Consider the following 18828-nt stretch of genomic DNA (forward strand, 5'->3'; position numbering starts at 1 on the left):
TGGAGGATGTGAATCTGTGACTCGCAGCCCCGAGGTAGCAAGCTCACAATAAAGTGAATCACTCGCAAGGCTGTCATTCCTCCGCGAATGCAACGCAGACTGCACTTCGAAATGACCTAGTCCCAGTCCGTGGTGTCTCAAGACTCAGTCCAAACCTCGCATTGATTTCTCCAATTAGTCATATCCAACCTAGTTCCCGCGAAGTACCTCCTTCGCTAACGAGTCCACCCCAAGCCACAGGATATCAGGACGGCTATAATGGCCAACACTGTCGAGGAACATCCGAGAGTTCAGGATCATATCCAGGTTTAGATCGGCATAAACCAGACCCTCCTCTTTCTCCGGGAGAGGCTCTGTCAGTCGCCGTCCATCAGGCCCATAGACAGCAGAGTACCCTCCACCAGGCGTTGACATCAACGGAGCTCCAGCAGTTCTTAGAAGCTCGATTCCTTTCTCACTTATCACCGTAGTAGCGTGGAGCACAAACGCGCCAGATTCAACGGCGTATGTCCGCGACAGATTCTCGCACCCTTTCTCGAGTCAGTTCATTTCTCCAGACCGGCCCGATGATAACAACTGCAATCCTTACCATCGCTAGACATACTCCACAGCCCCTCTCCCCCGAATTCATGCAATACGGGCCAACCAGCAACGTGAATCTCCGGTCTCTGCGTGATAGAGTGATACTTCAACAGCGGCTGCACATGCTCCCAGCAGCTCAAGCCCCCGACACGAGCAAAAGGCAGCTCCGCAACAATTTCAAGCGACCTCTCCGACCCATCTCCGAATATCGTCCGTTCCATATGAGTCGGCTTGATCTTACGGCGGTGGATCGCGATTTTCCCGTTTTGGTCGATGAGGAACTGTGAAATATACAACGAGTTGTTGTCATTCTCGGAACAGCCGAGCGAGATGGCGATGGAATTTTCTCTAGCGCAGGTTTGGAAAGCCTGTAACTCCGGCGAGCCGTCGCGGATGGAGTTCTTGATATATTTGAGGCCGAGGTCCGGGTCTACAGGTCGCGACCTGGATATTGTGTCAGAGTCGATAGACATGGTGAGTAACTAGATACTCACCAGATCCAGCAGGGATACCCTGTCAGCCACAGCTCGGGAAAAGCGATTAGCTGCGCTCCATTCTGGGCCGCTTCGGTGGCGAGCTTGATTGTTTTCTCGACTCCCGCTTGTAAATCGAGCCACGTGGGCTCGGCTTGGGCTACGCATACGCGGACGGTGCGGGGAGAGGTCGAGGACATTGTGACTGGAATTGAGGATGAGAATCTTGTCTAGTCTGACAGTGGGCGCGAGCTGGGAGTGCAGAAGATTATATGCATTCGTGCGGGGTCGCTTGTGCTTATCAGCGGAGCTCCGGGTTGCACGCTCGGTTATTTCCCGACCAGATATCGAGGATTAAATTACGCAACGAGGATGGTCATAGTGATCCAGTCAGAGATGCAAGAGCCTCCTATGTTTGTCCGGCGTAGAGGCAACGGCTCCATTCATTCTACAGAATCCCGCATCTAGTGATAATGCCCAGAGCCTAAGCTAAGCTAATATTCTCCGACAAGGAGGCAGGGGTATACGGGCTAGCCAATCGGCCTTGTTGTACGAGTACCAATGATGAAACGGGATCAGCTCGGATGTTCTTTTGCTGACGAAAGCCTCTGGTACGCCTATTGACTGGACATTCACCCTCTGCTATTGTTCATATGCCTGGGCCGATCGATGCGGGGACATGTCGCACTTTCTTCAAAGCTGTGAGATTGAGGGATCGACTATAGAGTACACCTGAGATAATCTGGTGTCATGGCACCTTTTTAGTCGAGTAGAAAAAGTCTTTTCAAAGCACGAGCATTTGGGAAGTAGGAAAATGCATTAGTGGCACCCCCTAGGATCAGTAAAGGGTGACATTTTCTTATAGAGGCTTTTTCTGTGATTGAATTCGAAATATACAAATAGCTGTCGCCAAGGTCTATATGCCAAGCGAGCTCTGTTCTTGCCACAAGCCTAGCGAGTGAGAAAGCCAGGTACTAGTTCTAACTAACACAGTCAGGAGCTGCTAATTTCTCTAGTCAGACTCACGATATCTCTCGTGGAGCGCCCTGACTGGAGACGGTCGTAGAATATATATCGAAAGTTCACCCCTAACAAGTATTTCATATTCAAGTACCAACAGAGCATTCGACCTGCTGATAAGCAGTCCAACGTGCCCTCTACATACTCCAGAAGAAAATTGAGAAATCATATACGTGGATCACTATCCTTCGTACCTGACATAGTGCCGTAGGGCCTTGGTGAAGGGCTATCTAGCGAGTGACATGCCACAACCCTTGTTGACTATCCTCCTTCACCGAACCTCCGACCAACAGTAGTCGGAACGGATCCGGCTACACCTCGCAGGGGCACCGACCTAGTAATCCGCATTCCACAACGGCCTCGACGAGAAAGCCTTCACAACCGGCTCAAACGCCACACACTGCTCCGCCTCACCAGAAAGCCAAGTCTTCACCGGCTCCCCGGTACACTGCTCATCCGGGTACGCGATAATCTCCCACCCCTCATTGGACGTAAGCAGACCAGACGCGAAGGAGATCTGGGAAGAGCCGAAGTTCACATAGTAGCAGTCGGAGGGGCTTCCGAGACCGACGTTCGTGCCGATGCGGCTGCAGTCGTCGTTTCCGAGGTCGAGGGCAATGGACGTGGGGATGTCGGCGGGGACCGGGGTGGAGGAGTTCTCGGGGATGGTGGTGATGGGGCCGGTTTGGTTGGAGAGGAGGTGGCCTTCGTAGTTTGCGATGTGTTCCTCTGGAAACGTGTTAGTTCTGGAGGGGTTAGTTAGCAGGTGAGACGCACCGAGGTTCAAAGTCGCGGTTTGCAATCTCGGAATCCAGTTCACGCGGCATTGGCATTGGAGGGTTGCGCCGTCGACGATGGTGCAGTCCTGGCAGGAGGACGGGTATCGGCCACTACAGATGTTAGATCATGCAGGGCGCTTAGTGTGGTTTCACGTACTTCTCCACCCACTGCGTTTGTTAGCTTCACATTCACAAGTAGGGTCTGGGAAACATACCTCGAGGTTGGCGTTGTTGTTGCTGATTTTGGCAGAGAGGTAGACACTGCTGGTGATCTCGTCGCCATTGCCGGTAGGGCAGGTGGCAATCAACCAGTGGTTGCGGAAGCTGATATCAGTACACTCTGAGGAGAAGCCCTGGGCGGCGGTCAGGGCCGCACTGGCAAGGCCGAAGAAGAGTGAAGCGCGATGCATGGTAAAGTCTTGTGTATTGTGTCTGGAGGATGTTGTCTGATTGAGTACCAATTTGGTGCGAATGCGACCTTTATATACCTTTCCCGTCCATGGGTAGACATCGCATCTAGGCCGCCAATGTGGGAAGTGACCACAACATCTGCCTCGGATACATGTTAACTCCAGTTCAATGACTCGAGAGTCAAAGCCAACACAGAATCAGGCTTGTAGTTGGTCGGTCCAACGTTGTGGCTGCGCTAAAAGGGTTCTGCAACGGAGGCGGCCCCATTCTGAGAGGAGTCTTCAGGCCCCCGTCCGCTCGCATCTTCTCTCTAATATTGTCTTCATCACAACTTATAGAGTCTAGAAACTTCCCTCTAGACATTGCTAGAGGCATCTGTGATACAGAGATTCCCCTTCCGATGACTGACCTCTGAATTCCAATGCGATCGGATGATTAAACCAACAGGTCTCCGCCGGAAATTGCGGGGGTTGGCTGGAGTTAACAACTGAGATACAGCGAATCATCGTTTTTTTCTCTATATTAAGGCGTCCCGTCAATGCAGAGGGATCATTATCCAGGGTTGATTGTCGGCCAGGCCCGAACGAACCCAATGATCAACGGGGAAATCGCACGTCCCGATCCACGAGACCGCCAGGAACCGGGATCTTCAAGGGGCCAAAACAGGCCCAAGGGGAAATGTGGAGTATTACAAAGGTTTTGTTAAGCAGACGCCGGGAGAGCTGGGCTTGCATGCGGTGGAGAGCATAATCTTATCAATCATCAGCCGAGGTGGGATGCGATCGGTGCCCTGACAGGTACCTCTCCAACCGGGTTTCTTGCTCGCGATGAGGGGGTTTGAGGCCCACGGCCACGATGAACCCATCTAATGCCTCTAATACCAGCTCATTCGTTGGAGAGGACAGCTAGGATACGCAAAACATGATCATATTTCTGCTGTATTCACTTATTTAAGTATGATATGAACCGGGAAGGATCGCACCTCGTATCCACGATGGGGTGCCTAACAAGCATATTCCATTTGTAGGTGTAGTTGCTCCATCGACAGGCTGTACTAACGTCGATCGTATGACCCGATTGCCCTGTTTTTACTTGAGGTAAGTGGCGGTGCTCTTGGCTGAGAAAGTCAGCAACTACTGAGACGCATTCAAGTTTTGACCAGACTTCAGTGCGAAACCAGTACGTCAAGACCCTAACAGGCAAGTCATTTGGTGAAAGTCCTAGCCATAGCTTGCTCCTGAGACTCAATGCCTGCGTCGCAGCGACAAATCCTCTATCATATACATATAACACCGCTTGTAGAGGCCAGACGGGCTAGGCAAGCGCCATCCTCACAGCAACCTCACAATGCACCACCGCCGTATCAATAAGAACCACATCCAAACTCCTATCCTCCTCTTGTAACAAGATCCCAAACTCCGTACAGCCCAGAACAACGCCCTCAGCACCCCTCTCGACCAACCTGTCGATAACCCCCTTGAAGCTCTCCCTCGTCTCCGCCAGAAAGACCCCAACCGCAAATTCCTCCCCAAGCGCACGATGAATCATCTTCCTGTCCTCCTCGCCTGGAACCACCACATCGACCCCATTATCCGCTAGCCTCCCCGCAAAGTACTCGTCCGTCATTGTCAGCGGACTCCCAATCAATCCAACCTTGGTGAGCCCCAAATCCTGTATTCTCTCACGTGTCGCGTCCACAATATGCACAATCGGTAACGAAACCTCGTCTTGAATGAGCGGGAGAACTTTATGCACGGTGTTACAAGCAATAACGATGAACTCCACCCCCGCATGTTCCAGTTGCTTGCACAGAGCGAGCATTTCCTTCGCGAGCGACTCCCAGTCTTGACTCCGGATATACTGGAGAAGCGGGTGGAAGTCTGCCTGAGCGAGGACGAGGCGCGCGCTGTGGTGTGAACCTAGGGACTGAGATACAAGCTGGTTTATGGTCTTGTAGTAGGTGATTGTGCTGGGCCAGGCGAGGCCGCCGATCAGGCCGATTGTTTTCATTTTTCGTTTTCGTGATGAATATCTCGTTTCCTGTCCGGGCGAGGCGAGGAAGAAGGCCGGGGGTGTGATATCTCTAGATATCAGGGCGTGACCCTTGAGGGATGCTGGGACTAGATATTTTGAGGGGTAAAATGGTGGAAACTCTACTACCCAAAGGCGCTGGCTGAAAACCAGGGAGCCGTGCAGGGGAGGTGACTCTTCCTCGATCACGCCGATCTCATGCAGCAGAAATCAAATCGGATGAACCCGATGCACGTTCCAAAGCTAAGTTTAAAACCTGACCAATACCCTTCGGATTCTTCTGTGTTTGTACGCTTCTCAGCCCCAGTGTAACAAGCTCTCAGCCCATTCGATTGCTTGTGGCCTATGGATCTAGGCACATGGTCCTGAATAGGTGCCGGTTGCGATGTTGCACTGTGATCACATCCTCAGAGAGCCCTTCACAGCTGCAGATGAACCTATTCGGATCACAGGCCTGACACCTGATGTAATTGCGTTGCCGCGCGCTGGGGGACATGTATCCGGACAGTTTATGATAAATTCTCTGGGATGAATCGCGACTTAATGCTAGCCGTAGCGGTAGCGTCTTCACGCCGACTTAGCGATTCACCAGGATGACTCTGCCCGAACTACCTCCCCCGCAAATGCAGCCCCTAGGAACAAGTCAGCCTCCTGGGGATAAGCATGTATGTTCAGATTGCGCGTTCAAAATAGATGATATCAGCTACGTACAGGAACTGACATCGTGAATCTCCAGGCTGTCAGTGTTTCCTTACCAACGTGGGCTTCTGTGCCTGGCAGACCACTCGGTTACAAGTGGGTGATTGAGAAAATGGAAGCGAATTATCCCAGGTATGACCAGCCCCCTGAGATGAACAGTAGCCAGAGGATACCTGGTAGTATTGCGGCTTTGACTAACATTGAGTCGCAGAATGGGCGTCAACACCATCGTGCAAAATCTGGCAACTGCTGTATTGGACCGTTGCATCAGCCCAGCGACAGATCGGCCGGCAACGGAGTGTATGCTGTTTCCCTCCAGAGACGCGGCACGACGATGTGTGGCATATCTCCAAGAGCACCACGAAGGGGAGGTTCAGACCGATATCATCTACCTCGTCTACTCACCCAAGGGTGGCGTGTTGAGGACCGCGAATGCCACAAGAGGAAGCCCCCCCTGGGCCCAGTTCCACGCCGTGATCTATGACACCGAGGCGCAGGAACAGGCGAACCACTTCTGGTCGATATTTGGAGATGGCCTTTCCACGCGCCATGCTGAGTTCCTCTTGACCTTGTGGCCGGATATGTCGTGGATTCGGTGTGACGCGAGGGCAAAATGCAATGCTCCATCCGCGTTCACGGTCGCAAAGAACGTCACAAATGGATGCCCTACTGCGAGGATTTTGGATTGTGAGGATCAAACCGCTAAAGCGGAGATTAGGAACCGCATCACGCGCTTGGTTGCCTCTGAGAATCCAAACATCTCGCGACCCTCCACAAGTGACGTCTTTCTATATGCAAAGGGAATGTGTGCTATTGCTGCCGTGGCAAGGGCTCTAATGCCGAATGCTGAGTTCAACAATGATTCATCGGGAGCAGTTGTATTCGGGTGAGTCTATACGAAGTAGCTTGAGTGAATTCTGCACGAAGAAAAGCTAATATATACCTCAGATGGCCATACTCCGAGACCCCAAAATGCGTATCACAAACCGGCTACGATCGCTACACTTTCTACAGTCAAGGTACATCCGAGGCGCTGGATCTGCTCGAACAAGCACTGTCCTCAGGCCGTCGGATCCGAGTTCTGTTCTGCGAAATCCCCTCGAATCCGCTGTTGAGTACCCCCGATCTCCATCGAATTCGAGCCCTCGCCAGCAAATACGACTTCCTGGTTGTCTGCGACGAGACACTTGGCACATTCGTGAACGTGGATGTTCTGCCCTACGCAGATATTGTAGTCACCAGCTTGACAAAAATCTTCAACGGTGCAGGCAATGCTATGGGCGGGAGCGCTGTCATCAACCCGCACAGCAGGCACTACGACGAAATCCACACCAAGCTCTCTGCAATCTACGAGGACGTTCTCTTCCCAGGTGATGCGGGTGTCCTCGCCCAAAACTCGCGAGACTTGACAGAGCGAGTCCACAGATGCAACGCCAACGCCTTCGCACTAGCAACCTTCCTGAAAACGCAGCCCGCCATTGAATCCGTCTTGTACCCACCGTTCCTACCAACCGGAAATCTCTACGAGCGCTGCCGTCGTGTAGACGGCGGATACGGGTACGTCCTGAGCGTAATATTCAAAAATTCGGCGCACGCCGTGCAGTTCTATGACAGACTGGATATGTGCAAGGGCCCAAGCGTCGGGACGAATTTTAGTCTTGCGCTGCCGTATTCTCAGCTTGCGCATGTTTTCGAGCTTGATTGGGCGGAGGAGCAGGGGATTCCGAAGCATATTGTGAGATTTAGTGTTGGACTGGAAAGGGAGGGGGATCTGATTGCATGTGTTGTGAAGGCCTTGCAGGGGTTGACGGATGATCAGTGAATGTATGTGATGCTGAGTTTGATGGCAGTCCGTATGCAAACCATGACTGGCATATATCACAGCATCTAGTGTAATACGGTTAGTGTGATTTCTGAAGACTGAGCACCTGCCCGACAAATCATAATCGTCTAACACACTCAGGCAGGAAAAAAGCTGCATAATAATAAATATATGAACGGATCTGCAAGCCCTCTCCAGGTCCACTATGCATGGATTGCCCATGTGGAAACATTGCTGAAGGATGATTGAGTTTCACAAGATAATCCGAAAACCAAGAGACCGGATTCAGCTGACTCTGCGCAAGCAAATCACCCCCGCAATCACTTCTCCGGGAACCATGGTGCTTCCTCCGAATCACCTGCATATGTAGATCAGACCAGGCTATCACCTCATCGGATCGCCAGCTATTGGTGACTGTACCACCTTCTCCCTGGTCTCCGGGACTTCAGGAACCAAATACGTCAAGAGGTAGCAGCTCGCGAAATTCTTCTGGTCTACGATACGGTTGTGCATGGGCTATAACGTCTCCCTCACAGCGTTCTCTTCTTCCTTCACCACCAGTACTCGAGACCGTAACCTTCACATCGATATGGAGAAATTTCCAAATGATCCCATCTTTACCCAATTGGTCGGGCTTAGGGACTCAGTGGAGGGAGTCCTGATCCACGATGACTATGGCATAGATGCGACGGCTGAAGATATACTCCACGACATTGTTGCCTTGCGAAATGACCTGCGAAGGGAACTTCCCGCAGACTGGTTTGACGCGAGAGGTCTTCTCAAACCCGATGCCGGCCGAATAGCCACCATCTCGCTGAGTGGATATTATTTCCTCGTTGGCTTCTTTGCGATCGCCGCGCTGGGAGGAACCTGCGTGGTTCTTCGTGAGTCTGTCGTTTATATACATTGCAAAATCAGACCTATCAGCCCATGAGCTAACGAGATCTCTAGCAACGACACATGCTGCATCCGCACCACAGCCCGACGAGGCACTTAGGGTCATGCGTATGGCTGATGCGGTGTATCTCCTGACGGAACCCAACGCCGATCGAGAAGTTGCTATACTCAAAGAATCTGCGCCAGACATTCATACAATTCCCATAGTGAGGAAGGCACAGTATCAATCTCGCACCGACACGGCAATTTTCGAAGTCAACGAATGTCTAATAATTGAGCCGGAAAGCCCAGCCATCGTCATCGCAACCTCCGGCACTAGCTCGGGCGAGCCAAAATGCGTTCTTGTCCCTCGCCGAGCCTTTTTCTTTGACTCTGACTCCGAGTCCGAGTCTGACTCGGAGGCCGATGAATCTGACCGTGTATTCCTGGCCTACCGCTCCGTCCATTGGATGGGCGGCTGCTGCGGCCTTCTCGGACGTTTCCTCAACGGGATGAAGATCCACTGGCCTCTGCGTCGACGAGAGCCGGCGATGTTTTGGGATATCTTCAAGACCGGTACCGTCACGGACATCTCGTTTCCGCCATCTCTGTTCAAAAGCCTGCAGGAATACTACTACAGTAGTATACGGACGCTGCCTGATAGTGAGCATGAGGCGTTTGTTGCCGGGGCGCGGAAACTGCAGAACGCACTCGTTAGCGGATCAACAATGGACCCTGCAACAGCCCAGTTCTGGATCGAGCTTACGGGGATGAACCTTCAATGTGCATATGGGTCGACTGAGCTGGGGTCGACGTTTCAGACGGATTCGGATGCTCCTTACCTTGATGTGCGAATTCCCTTGCAGCGTGACCTTTTGGTAACGGAGCTGACTCTTCCATTTTCGTAGAGGTGTATCGGGTCCCCACATGCGGATGTAGAGGTCAAACTATCGGATGGAGATGAGGGCGAATTGTTCGTGAAGTCCCCAAGGATGTTCATCCGGTACGTTGTCTCCCGCCCTCTCGTTCTTGATTACAGCTCTCATTATCGATCATATGTGCTCTGACACCTGTCGGCCAGATACCTCAAGAATGAGCCTGCAACAAATAACGCCTTCGACGAGGACGGCTTCTACAAAACAGGTGACCTTGTCCGCCGCGTAGGAGAGAACTACTTCTTCGAGGGCCGAGCCAACGTCGATTGTAAGCACTACCTGCCCCATACACACTCTCCAGTCTCCCTGTTCTCCTCTTCCCAATCTCACTTTCACTTCCTCTGGTACACACTGCATTCCACTAACTCCGAAGATACAGTTATCCACCACTTCTACCTCAAGATCTCCATCCCCGAGCTCGAATCCCACCTCCTCGCCCTCCCCTACATCCACGAAGCCTATATCCTGCCCGTTCTCGACCGCGAATCACGAGGTCTCGCCGCCGCGCTCGTTCGTCTTAAACCCGGTCATACTTCGACGAGTATCAACCTCCACCGTATCCGCTCCGACCTCTCCACTCTCTCTTCTCGCCAGGAATACAGCCTGCCAAGCCTACTGTATATCCTCCAAGATGGCGAGGAAATCCCCCGCTCCACAGGGAGTGACAAGGTCCTCAAAGCCAGGGCGTTAGAGAAGTTCTTCCGCATTCGGGGGTACAAGCCCCCGGGGTATGCGGTGGATGGGGTTGAGTGTATAATCCCGGATGTTGATGCGTTCTGGCTGGGGAAGGAATGGAAAAACAAGAATATTCGTAATGGAAACGAATTGGTCAGAGGACACTCAGATAGTGAAGATCGTGTCGATGTAGGAAGGGGCTGGGCTTGTGCTTGGGCCAGGGCTAAGAGTTTGTGTGCAAAGCTAGCACGGTGGAGGTGGGCGTATTAGTCTCTTTTTCGTGGAGGATTTCGTGTGATGGCCTTCCACACCTGGAGGATATCCGCATTCGGTGTGGTGAGTGGGGTAAATTCGAGCCGGCACAGGGGGCTCGAACTCACTTAGGGCTACCTAGTTTGGGTCGGTCAATGTCCGTCGAGGTCCTGGTCCTTAGGAATAGTACAGCTTTATGGTACTTCATATTCGTGCGCTCGAAAGTGGTCCAACTCACCTTGTCAGTGCATTCTATCCCTCTAAACAACTCTCCTGACCCGCTGAACCCTCGCAAATAATTATTCCGCCCTTCGACTGCTCCGCGGAAAGTCTTGGCGCTGGACTAGGTCTCTAGGCGGGTTCCTATTGGACCGGTCATATACCACTCTGGCATACAACTTGCTAATCGGATGTCGAAGAAGTTTATGAGACGGACGACATGGGTATTATACCGCGTGGCCTGACGAACCGAATTACTATTCATTGAGCTTGCTACTTATCGATTTGCCAAGCACCTTTTATTGCTCCATACACCAATCGCCATGTACGCCAGCTGGTTGACCCACAGCTCACAGTTCCTTCCCTCATGTCTCCATCTCAACAACCCCACCGTTCTAAGACAACGAATGAGCCCGCCTCATATGCTCCTGCAAATGGTCCTTCCGCCCATATGCCTTTGTGCATCCGTCAAACTGGCAGGCGTACGCATCCGGGCGAATGTGGATTGACTTTAAGTGGCGGATCAGATCTGGTTCGCGACGAAAGGATGTAGAGCTTTGACAGCCCTCCCATTTGCAACGGAAGACGGCGCCGGTCGGTACGTTGTTGTTTGTGCTTGATCAATCACCACGTTAGTGTTCTGGAGTTGGCATTTGAACAACGCAGCAGTAGCTCGGGGCATGACTTACGCGGGTGAGTAGAAGCTACCTGCCGGATACCTTTGGTGCAGGGTAGGTTGGCCTCGCGGGAAGACTGCTGGCAAATAGTTGAAATCATGAGAACACATCGTGGCTACGCCCTGGGCACTCTGCCAGTCTTGGGTAGGCGAAGTGGTCATGGTCTGTTGACTGCTGAGCGAGGTTGACCGTTGCAGTATATCATGAAGGCTCAAATTCATTGTGCCGCTGCTGCTCTGCCCATGTCGAAGTTGATAAACGGGCTCGCCATGATAGGACGCTCGCCAAGGAGACATATTTCCAGTGAGATAGCTCGGCATAGCCTGCAATGGCGCGACTACTTGCTGCTGCGTGAGAACTGGAGGGCCTTGGCTCGGGTAGTACGGCCAGTTCTCTTCGGGCTGTGTAGTGAGATCCATAAGGAAAGTTCACGTGAATCAGATGAGGTAAACGGCTAGGAAAGATGGTCTTGAGGAGACGGAATAGATGAAAGGGTGAATACTGAATGATGAGAATCAAAATCTCACTTAGGACAGAGGCGCTATGGGGGATTATATACGAGTGCTCTAACCGTCGCTGGCTCTTGGGACCGAGCTATGACCAGCGAGGAGAGCAAAAGCAGCTGCAAGGTCAAGATCAACCCTGCCAAGATGTGCATTCGAGATTCTGACAGAGCCAATCATACTTCCAGTCATTTCTGGGTATGTAGCAGAGTGAGTGTTACTTCGATCACAAAACTCTGTCTCAGAAACTCCGATCAAAGGTACAGTGCAGCTATACCTAGATCCGCCGCATAATTAGGCTCGTAGCGCCGAACAAGTAGTCAGAATTAGGCATTGAAGGGCATTCCCGCTTTGATGTGGGGATCGAGATTCTAGCAAGGCCAATGATACATCTCGACAGGCAGGCTGAAACGCCAGGGCGAAGAGCACAGAGCCCTCAGCGCCACAAGGAAAAGCAACGAGAGGTCTTCGAAGCCGGTCTCGGCCAATTATATTTGTGCTTTTTGTCCGAAGTAAGTTAGCGCCAATGAGAAATGCGCGAGACGTAGCTTTTTGCTGCATCGAGATTTGGAATTGGCCAATCGCTGACCAGCTTGAGCCAGCGTCAATACGGCTGATGCGCGGGGATGGTTGTCACAGCCACCGACAGCAACGAGGCTGAGATTTCAGATGCGGCCGGCGTCAGGCTGGCTTAAGATCGACCCTGTCCCTCCCCGTTCACAGGCTCACTCCATCAAATTTTATCATTTCCTTTTCTTAGCACGGCAGCTTCGGCCAATATGGCTGAGAACGAATGGGAGATTCACAAGACCGAAATCGAGAGCCTCTATATCGATGGCAAGAAGACTCTTGCCCAAGTTAAGGATCATATGTGGGCGAAAGGGTTCCGTAAGAGGTACGTGTCCCTTGGCTATATAGACTGAATCCGTTGTTGATAAGAGGTTAGCAAATCGCAGTACGAGCGCCAGTTCAAGAAATGGGGGCTCCAGAAGTATCAAAAGCTTCCAAGTACACCGGAGTGCATGTTTATCGCCAGAAGGGTGGAAAAGAGGAAGCGTGTTGACGGCAAAGAAAGCGAAGTCATAGTTCACAACGAACCGTATCCGCCTGAAAAGATCAGAAAGCTCCAATACAGCAAGGCCTACATCTCGGCCATCGAGAAGTTCTCCATACCTGGTGAGACTTGCTCCCTCATAGTCCTGACAGCGCGCAGGAGCTAACGGTCCCCATAGTTCCGTTCCCACCCACCCCCGAAGGGATTCTGGTTCGCACCCCAGCCTCCCCAATGTCACGTGGCTGGTTTGACCCTTTTGCGGGCTTCATGCGCTTGACGTGGAGTACGTCTCTGCCATGGTTGCGATTTTGCAAACTCGTCCAACCGGAAACGTATCAAGGTACGTATCTCTAAGCGGATGCCTGCCCTAAATGTCACGTCTGATTGTTAGTTCAGAGTCAAACTTGCTTTCGCCCGCCAGTCGGCCGCCTTGGTCCAGGGAAATTATCACTCAGCCGCTCGCGACTAAGGTGGAATTAATGCAACGCTTGAGACGGGTTGTTCCTTGGATGGTACCACCCGCGCCACTCGACACGGATATTGGCTTGCGAATCAGCGCGACCCTGAGCATTCTGATGCCTGAAGAGTATGAAGGGCAACATCAGGCACTTGTGACCAACCGCCTAATTCTCGAGTTATATATGTTGTCAAATAGCCTATCCTTGCAAGACACATACGACCGAACGGACGAACCAATACAATCCCAAGACAAGCGCATCATAAGTATGTTTCGAAGTTTGGGCTCTGTGAAAATGCAACAATTCGCCAGGCTTGCCGAGAAGCAAGAGCCAACAGTTGAGTCAATTGCAGAAAAGGTTTTCGCCAGCGCAGTGCGACTACACGATGTCGGAGTTACACGATTGATGCTTCAAGCTGGTATCGATCCGAACAACCTTGTGAAAACTGCCAGCACGCCAGTCACACCTTTGGCATGGGCCGCGCACCTAGCCCCTAATGAGGGTCTCAAGCTGGTCGAGGCCCTGTTATCATACAAGGCCAGGGTCAATAAGAGGTTCCAGGGACAGACGGCCATGCTTCCTGCCATTCTCACCAACAACATCACTGTTATTAGTGTCTTCCTTCGCCATGGGGCGATTGTTCCACTGGCTTATCTCGCCGAGGCCGCTCGCATAGTTGACCTGGATCTCTTCAAAGACCTATTTGATGCCTGCGGAGATGTGTATGGACTCTATCCCGAGTGTTTATTGGGGCATAATGGATGGTACGGGTACTTTCACCAAAGGGCTGGGCATGATGGCATGACCACTATATTGGGTGGCGCGGCGAAATCTGGCAGACCAGAGATTATTGGTTTCATCCTCCAGGAATGTCCTGCGCTTGTAAATCCTGACATAGTCAATCCTCCAGAGCGTTACATATCGCCTCTGGAGTTGGCGGTTGCTATGAACCATACAGAATGTCTCCATACCTTGATCATCTCGGGTGTCAATTTGAAGGTCACGGAAAAGAAGCGTGCCTCGTTGACCGAAAGAGCTTCGAGACTGGGAAACATGAAGGGCCTGCAAATCCTACTTGCCTATGGTGCGGAGATTGACCGTCCCTCGTCAGAGGTAGTTCATCATTCATCCGCGCTCTTCGAGGCAATCCGGTGGACGGATCGTGAAGATAACATATACCCTCGTCATGCTCTTGAGACACCGGATACTCCGGAGACTTCGTCTTTTGAGCTAGTTGATCTCCTGATCAAGCATAATGCACGATTGAATGATTGGTATTTTGCACGCCCGGGCGGGGTGCTAGGAGCAGCAATTTACAAGGGTGACGTTCGAATAATTGACCGGTTGGTGCAGGCAGGGGCGTCAGAGCTCGGTTTGGAATTTTGGGAGATCGGATCCAAAGACGCGGCTGTGTATCTTAGCCGGGTGGGGATGCTGCACAAAATCCTGGAAACACACGGGGCAACAATTCTAACAAATGCAATTTGGGGAGAAAATCTTGATCTCGCAGAATGGCTTATCCACCGCAATGCTCTGAGCATAATGAGCTGTGTGCCGACGGATCTGGATACCCTACTGGATGCAGCAGCTAGTACCGGGAGCGTTGCTTGGGTAAAGAGTATCCTGCAACGCGGGGCAAGGGTGACAGATCAGAGGCTCACTGAACTCGTTCAGAATATAGAAGCGGGAAACGGAAACTACGATGTTCTGTGGTGTCTACTTCGACAATACCGCGGCAGCGCTCCTACTGCAGCGGCAAATGCGGCGTTCTTTAGAAGGGCAGACTTATTACAGCTCATCTTGGATGCTGGTATCAGTCCTGACGGTGTTCCAACGGAGCCCACTGAGGGTTGGGAAGGGTGGGACACGACCCATTCTGTATGCACTGCCGATGCACCACAGTCAGCCCTTGACCTGGCAATTTATGGTGGCAGTAGGGAATGCCTGGACATCCTCCTAGGTTGCCATAGTTGGAGCCCGGTATTGATCGGTCGAGCCTTTGCACTGGCTATTCACGAGGACAAGAAAAAGATGGCAGAGGATCTCTACCAACTCAATCCCAATATGAACGAGGAGATGTCTATTTATGCGCACGATTTGTCGCGGGCTGACAGGGAAAGGACTTGGAAATATAACATCGAACGTTTTACGGCGCTGCAAGCTGCGATCAAGCGGCAAAACATCTTTTTGGCCCGCGAACTAGTCGAGACTCACAGGATCGATGTGAATTACCCCGCGATCGGAGCGTTCGGTCGTACCGCGTTTCAGCACGCCGTTGGGAATGGCAACCTGGAGTTAATGAACATGCTACTTACTTATGGGGCCGATGTTAACGCGCCCCCTGCACCCCTTGGAGGTGCTACAGCCTTGCAGCTTGCAGCTATCAAAGGTTATTGCGGCATTGCTCGCAAGTTAATTGACCTCGGGGCGAATGTTAATGCACGCGGCGCTGAGGAAGAAGGATACGGACGAACAGCCTTAGAGGGTGCAGCAGAGCATGGCCGAATTGATATGCTTCACTTGCTGCTGCAGGAGCACGCGTCGGTGTTTGACGATGGTGGCGGGGAGCAGTGCCGGGAAGCCGTTGAGCTAGCCAAGGATAATGGCCACTACGCGGCGGCAAAGCTGATTGAATCCTTGCGGCCGGATTACATCGAGCTGGCTGAAGCCCGTGCCGCGAGTAAAGTATGGGGGTTCTCGGACGAGAACGACACTCAAGAAGCCGAGCCATCAAGTGATGACGAGGATGCTCAAGAGCGTGAGTCCTCCAGTAACGATGGATGACAATACCCAAGAGTCCGAGGCCATAAGTGATTCCGAAGACCATATAGAGACCAATGTACCTCAGGCCTCTGGGACCTCCCCAAGCAGAGAGAAGTGGGAAGCCTGGCTGGATTTCGGCTTTATCTGATTTGTTGGCCGGTTTACTAACTTTGGGTTGAGTATTCAAAGTGAATCACTGATACTCAATTTGTAGACCACCGAGGGAGCTGTGGGGAGTGGTTATGAATCCATAAGAAGCCATTAAACTCGAACAGATTATCGTTGGTCAGGCCTCGGGGGGCATAGCCGATCATGTAAAGGATAACGCCGGCCGCCATGGGCAGGGAGAACGTCAACATCCTGTAAAAAGGGTTTGAATGCATTGAATAACCAGAACGATTCCGAAAAGCGCGATGCAGTCGTTCTTTCCAGCGATAGAGGGTTGGTAGTGCGTAGAGCCTTCATCCATGGAAATAGACCTATGGTACGACTACATGGATCCATAGGGCAAGAGGAAACAAGAGATGTCTAGACATGAGGAGCAGTTCTATGATATGTGTAGAGATTTGGGGTGCTTTTCTACATCCAGTGTATGAAGGCTTGGTTCCTGGACTGATATACTGGTAAAAATGGAGTAGGCATACGGCATAGGCATCTCGTTCCCGTCCCTGTCCGACTCCGTACCCCACAAGTCCGTGTCCATAGCCCCAGAATTGCGTATAACAAGACCCTTATGATCTGGCGAATGAAATGACCACGCAAAGTAGATACTTGACGCTTTGTTGAACAATTTTGACACGGGATATCAGTCGCGATACACATACACTGGCTGATAAACTCTGGACGTGCGATCTGGTGTTGCCACCACACAATTGACTCTTACCCTGTTGCGCAGCGGTCTACAGATGTTTCCGGCATAGAGAAACGATTTACGCAAAGTTGTTCATTTAAAGTACATGTCGAAAATGTACTAGCACTGGATTCAACTGGGATCACTGGGGGAGGGGATATAAACATGGGGAATAGACGGATGCACATTCACAGTCAACCATAGCTACCAAGGCTGATAGCGTTCGCACATCGGCCGCAGGCATTGTATATAAAATCCAGTGTCTTCGACTGTAAGCACCGGGAAGCGAGGTAGAGAATTATCCTATTAAATTCCAAGAAGCCTCCTTGACAGCGCGTCATGCTCCGATAAAGCCGTCACTACAGTCATCAACCCATAAGCCGAACCCCTTACTCCTTCATCCATGGGTCCTTCCCGTGCAAAAGGTCTGCATAAAAATAATCCTCAAACACGAGGTCTCTCATCTTCATCTCCGCGACAACAGGGTGATCAGGCTTGGTGCTGAACGTGCCCTCCGCAAACTCCTGACCAGCGAGTTCAGGCTCTAGATTTGTTTCCCCATGGAGCCTCTCCAGCGGCACAACGACGGTGCAGGGGCCAAAACTCCAGAAAAGGGGCGTGAGTAGCGGTCGACATCGCCTTGTTCAACAGAATTGGATTATTAGTACACACAATCGTACGTCCATGCTGTCATAACGCTGCAGAGTATTTACTAACTCGCCAGCTCACTCGATGTACCGTGGCTTTCCACGGTCCGTTGGATACAAGCTCAAAGTGGCTTCCGGTGTCCATGCTAAATGCGTGCTCTCGAAGCGGAACGGGTACCCATACGGCATTCACCTTGAGTACCTCGAAGCCGCCGACCTCACCTGGGGAAATATGAGTCAGCTTTATATATAAATTGCAACAGAGAGCGCATACTCTGCAAGAGACAGGTGAAAGCTGAATCTCATGGTTAATTGGTTGGCCGGTACGAACTTTACAGTAAGGCAGCGCACTTACCGTCGTGGTCTGAGTGCGCTATCATGACAGGCCTGTACGAATCACTACGGTGTCTGCAGTAGTGTTAGATTGTGATATCTATCAGCGGCTCCTGGAACATGTGTTCCAGGGCATGCTCGTCGAGTCCTAGGGCGGGGGCGAAGATGCCGACTAGTCGCTGAGAAAATGCTCGGACTTCTTTGCCTATTGAAGAATGTAGTTTGTACATTAGATCCGACGTCGGATCGTTTCCTATATGATCCAGAGCTTACAGTAATCGTAGATAGCGGTGCGAAACTCTGATAAGACCTCATCGGGCCACCGGTTCAGCGGGATATCGCTCGTGACCCCATCGCTAATAGCTGCTTGCTCGTGCTCGGTGTAGTCATTGCCCATGGCGAAGCTCTCGTTGGTGATATGGCTATCTTGCCGAGACAGGAATGCGTATCCCTTGGCATTATGGCTAGTGGTGATATGGACTTTCCTCCACGCAGACCTCTTAGCTGGACCGGCGAAAGTCTAGTCAACAGAAGGCGAAAGAATGTCTTAAGAGCGGCGAAGACTGCATCTATACGCCACGAGTAGATAATTAGCCGACTTGTCAGTATTAGGCAGCAACGGGGACGTATGTACCCATCTTTTTGTGCTCGACGGGGATAAGAAGCAGTATCCTGTTGGTCAACAAATACGCCCGTGGCTGGCTGTGCTTTTATGTATGTGGCTTGGCCACCTCTAGCTAACTAGTTGCGATAGTCTATAGGTATCCGA

The 18828-nt window shown here is 51.7% G+C and overlaps 8 protein-coding genes across 8 annotated transcripts; 3 read left to right on the forward strand and 5 right to left on the reverse strand.

Annotated features, from left to right (window-relative positions):
* Nucleotides 1-56: 56 nt before the first annotated feature.
* BJY04DRAFT_115935 (carbon-nitrogen hydrolase family protein) lies at nt 57-1272 on the reverse strand. Its single transcript, XM_073708247.1, has 3 exons — nt 1077-1272; nt 590-1026; nt 57-530 (listed from the first exon to the last, which is right to left on the reverse strand). The coding sequence occupies exons 1-3, from the start codon at nt 1253-1255 to the stop codon at nt 190-192; spliced, it is 957 nt and encodes a 318-aa protein (XP_073567907.1). The 5' UTR covers nt 1256-1272; the 3' UTR covers nt 57-189.
* Nucleotides 1273-2181: 909 nt separating this feature from the next.
* On the reverse strand, nt 2182-3293 carry BJY04DRAFT_196711 (CVNH domain-containing protein). The gene is made up of 4 exons (XM_073712382.1): nt 3070-3293; nt 3012-3022; nt 2853-2965; nt 2182-2804 (listed from the first exon to the last, which is right to left on the reverse strand). Exons 1-4 carry the CDS (start codon nt 3262-3264, stop codon nt 2410-2412), a joined length of 714 nt encoding a protein of 237 aa, XP_073567908.1. The 5' UTR covers nt 3265-3293; the 3' UTR covers nt 2182-2409.
* A 1170-nt stretch (nt 3294-4463) lies between these two features.
* BJY04DRAFT_196712 (aspartate/glutamate racemase family protein) lies at nt 4464-5251 on the reverse strand. The gene has a single exon (XM_073712383.1). It carries the CDS (start codon nt 5084-5086, stop codon nt 4580-4582), a length of 507 nt encoding a protein of 168 aa, XP_073567909.1. The 5' UTR covers nt 5087-5251; the 3' UTR covers nt 4464-4579.
* A 638-nt stretch (nt 5252-5889) lies between these two features.
* BJY04DRAFT_229997 (putative cystathionine gamma-synthase) lies at nt 5890-7817 on the forward strand (the record flags this gene model as incomplete). Its single annotated transcript, XM_073719181.1, has 4 exons — nt 5890-5961; nt 6033-6127; nt 6207-6881; nt 6944-7817. 4 exons carry the CDS (start codon nt 5890-5892, stop codon nt 7815-7817), a joined length of 1716 nt encoding a protein of 571 aa, XP_073567910.1.
* A 589-nt stretch (nt 7818-8406) lies between these two features.
* Nucleotides 8407-10573, forward strand: BJY04DRAFT_221453 (uncharacterized protein; the record flags this gene model as incomplete). The annotated part of the gene is made up of 5 exons (XM_073717121.1): nt 8407-8701; nt 8769-9541; nt 9602-9696; nt 9775-9896; nt 10008-10573. 5 exons carry the CDS (start codon nt 8407-8409, stop codon nt 10571-10573), a joined length of 1851 nt encoding a protein of 616 aa, XP_073567911.1.
* A 596-nt stretch (nt 10574-11169) lies between these two features.
* Nucleotides 11170-11870, reverse strand: BJY04DRAFT_221454 (uncharacterized protein; the record flags this gene model as incomplete). The annotated part of the gene is made up of 2 exons (XM_073717122.1): nt 11170-11389; nt 11464-11870. The coding sequence occupies 2 exons, from the start codon at nt 11868-11870 to the stop codon at nt 11170-11172; spliced, it is 627 nt and encodes a 208-aa protein (XP_073567912.1).
* An 863-nt stretch (nt 11871-12733) lies between these two features.
* BJY04DRAFT_221455 (ankyrin repeat-containing domain protein) lies at nt 12734-16250 on the forward strand (the record flags this gene model as incomplete). The annotated part of the gene is made up of 4 exons (XM_073717123.1): nt 12734-12849; nt 12901-13130; nt 13187-13348; nt 13405-16250. The coding sequence occupies 4 exons, from the start codon at nt 12734-12736 to the stop codon at nt 16248-16250; spliced, it is 3354 nt and encodes a 1117-aa protein (XP_073567913.1).
* Nucleotides 16251-17468: 1218 nt separating this feature from the next.
* BJY04DRAFT_221456 (uncharacterized protein) lies at nt 17469-18456 on the reverse strand (the record flags this gene model as incomplete). Its single annotated transcript, XM_073717124.1, has 6 exons — nt 17469-17718; nt 17777-17948; nt 18001-18021; nt 18082-18134; nt 18180-18264; nt 18333-18456. 6 exons carry the CDS (start codon nt 18454-18456, stop codon nt 17469-17471), a joined length of 705 nt encoding a protein of 234 aa, XP_073567914.1.
* Nucleotides 18457-18828: the final 372 nt, after the last annotated feature.

This window comes from Aspergillus karnatakaensis, assembly GCF_047715665.1.
Source record: "Aspergillus karnatakaensis strain CBS 102800 unplaced genomic scaffold BJY04scaffold_49, whole genome shotgun sequence".
Lineage (NCBI taxonomy): Eukaryota > Fungi > Ascomycota > Eurotiomycetes > Eurotiales > Aspergillaceae > Aspergillus > Aspergillus karnatakaensis.

Excerpts from the sequence above, each read along its gene's own strand:
- BJY04DRAFT_115935 (XM_073708247.1), bottom strand. The coding sequence starts at position 1,255 with ATGTCCTCGACCTCTCCCCGCACCGTCCGCGTATGCGTAGCCCAAGCC. Across the intron at positions 1,027-1,076 it reads GGGTATCCCTGCTGGATCTG|GTCGCGACCTGTAGACCCGG; the intron begins GTGAGTATCTAG and ends CACAATATCCAG. Across the intron at positions 531-589 it reads GTGGAGTATGTCTAGCGATG|GGTGCGAGAATCTGTCGCGG; the intron begins GTAAGGATTGCA and ends GACTCGAGAAAG.
- BJY04DRAFT_196711 (XM_073712382.1), bottom strand. The coding sequence starts at position 3,264 with ATGCATCGCGCTTCACTCTTCTTCGGCCTTGCCAGTGCGGCCCTGACC. Across the intron at positions 2,805-2,852 it reads AACCGCGACTTTGAACCTCG|AGGAACACATCGCAAACTAC; the intron begins GTGCGTCTCACC and ends ACACGTTTCCAG.
- BJY04DRAFT_196712 (XM_073712383.1), bottom strand. The coding sequence starts at position 5,086 with ATGCTCGCTCTGTGCAAGCAACTGGAACATGCGGGGGTGGAGTTCATC.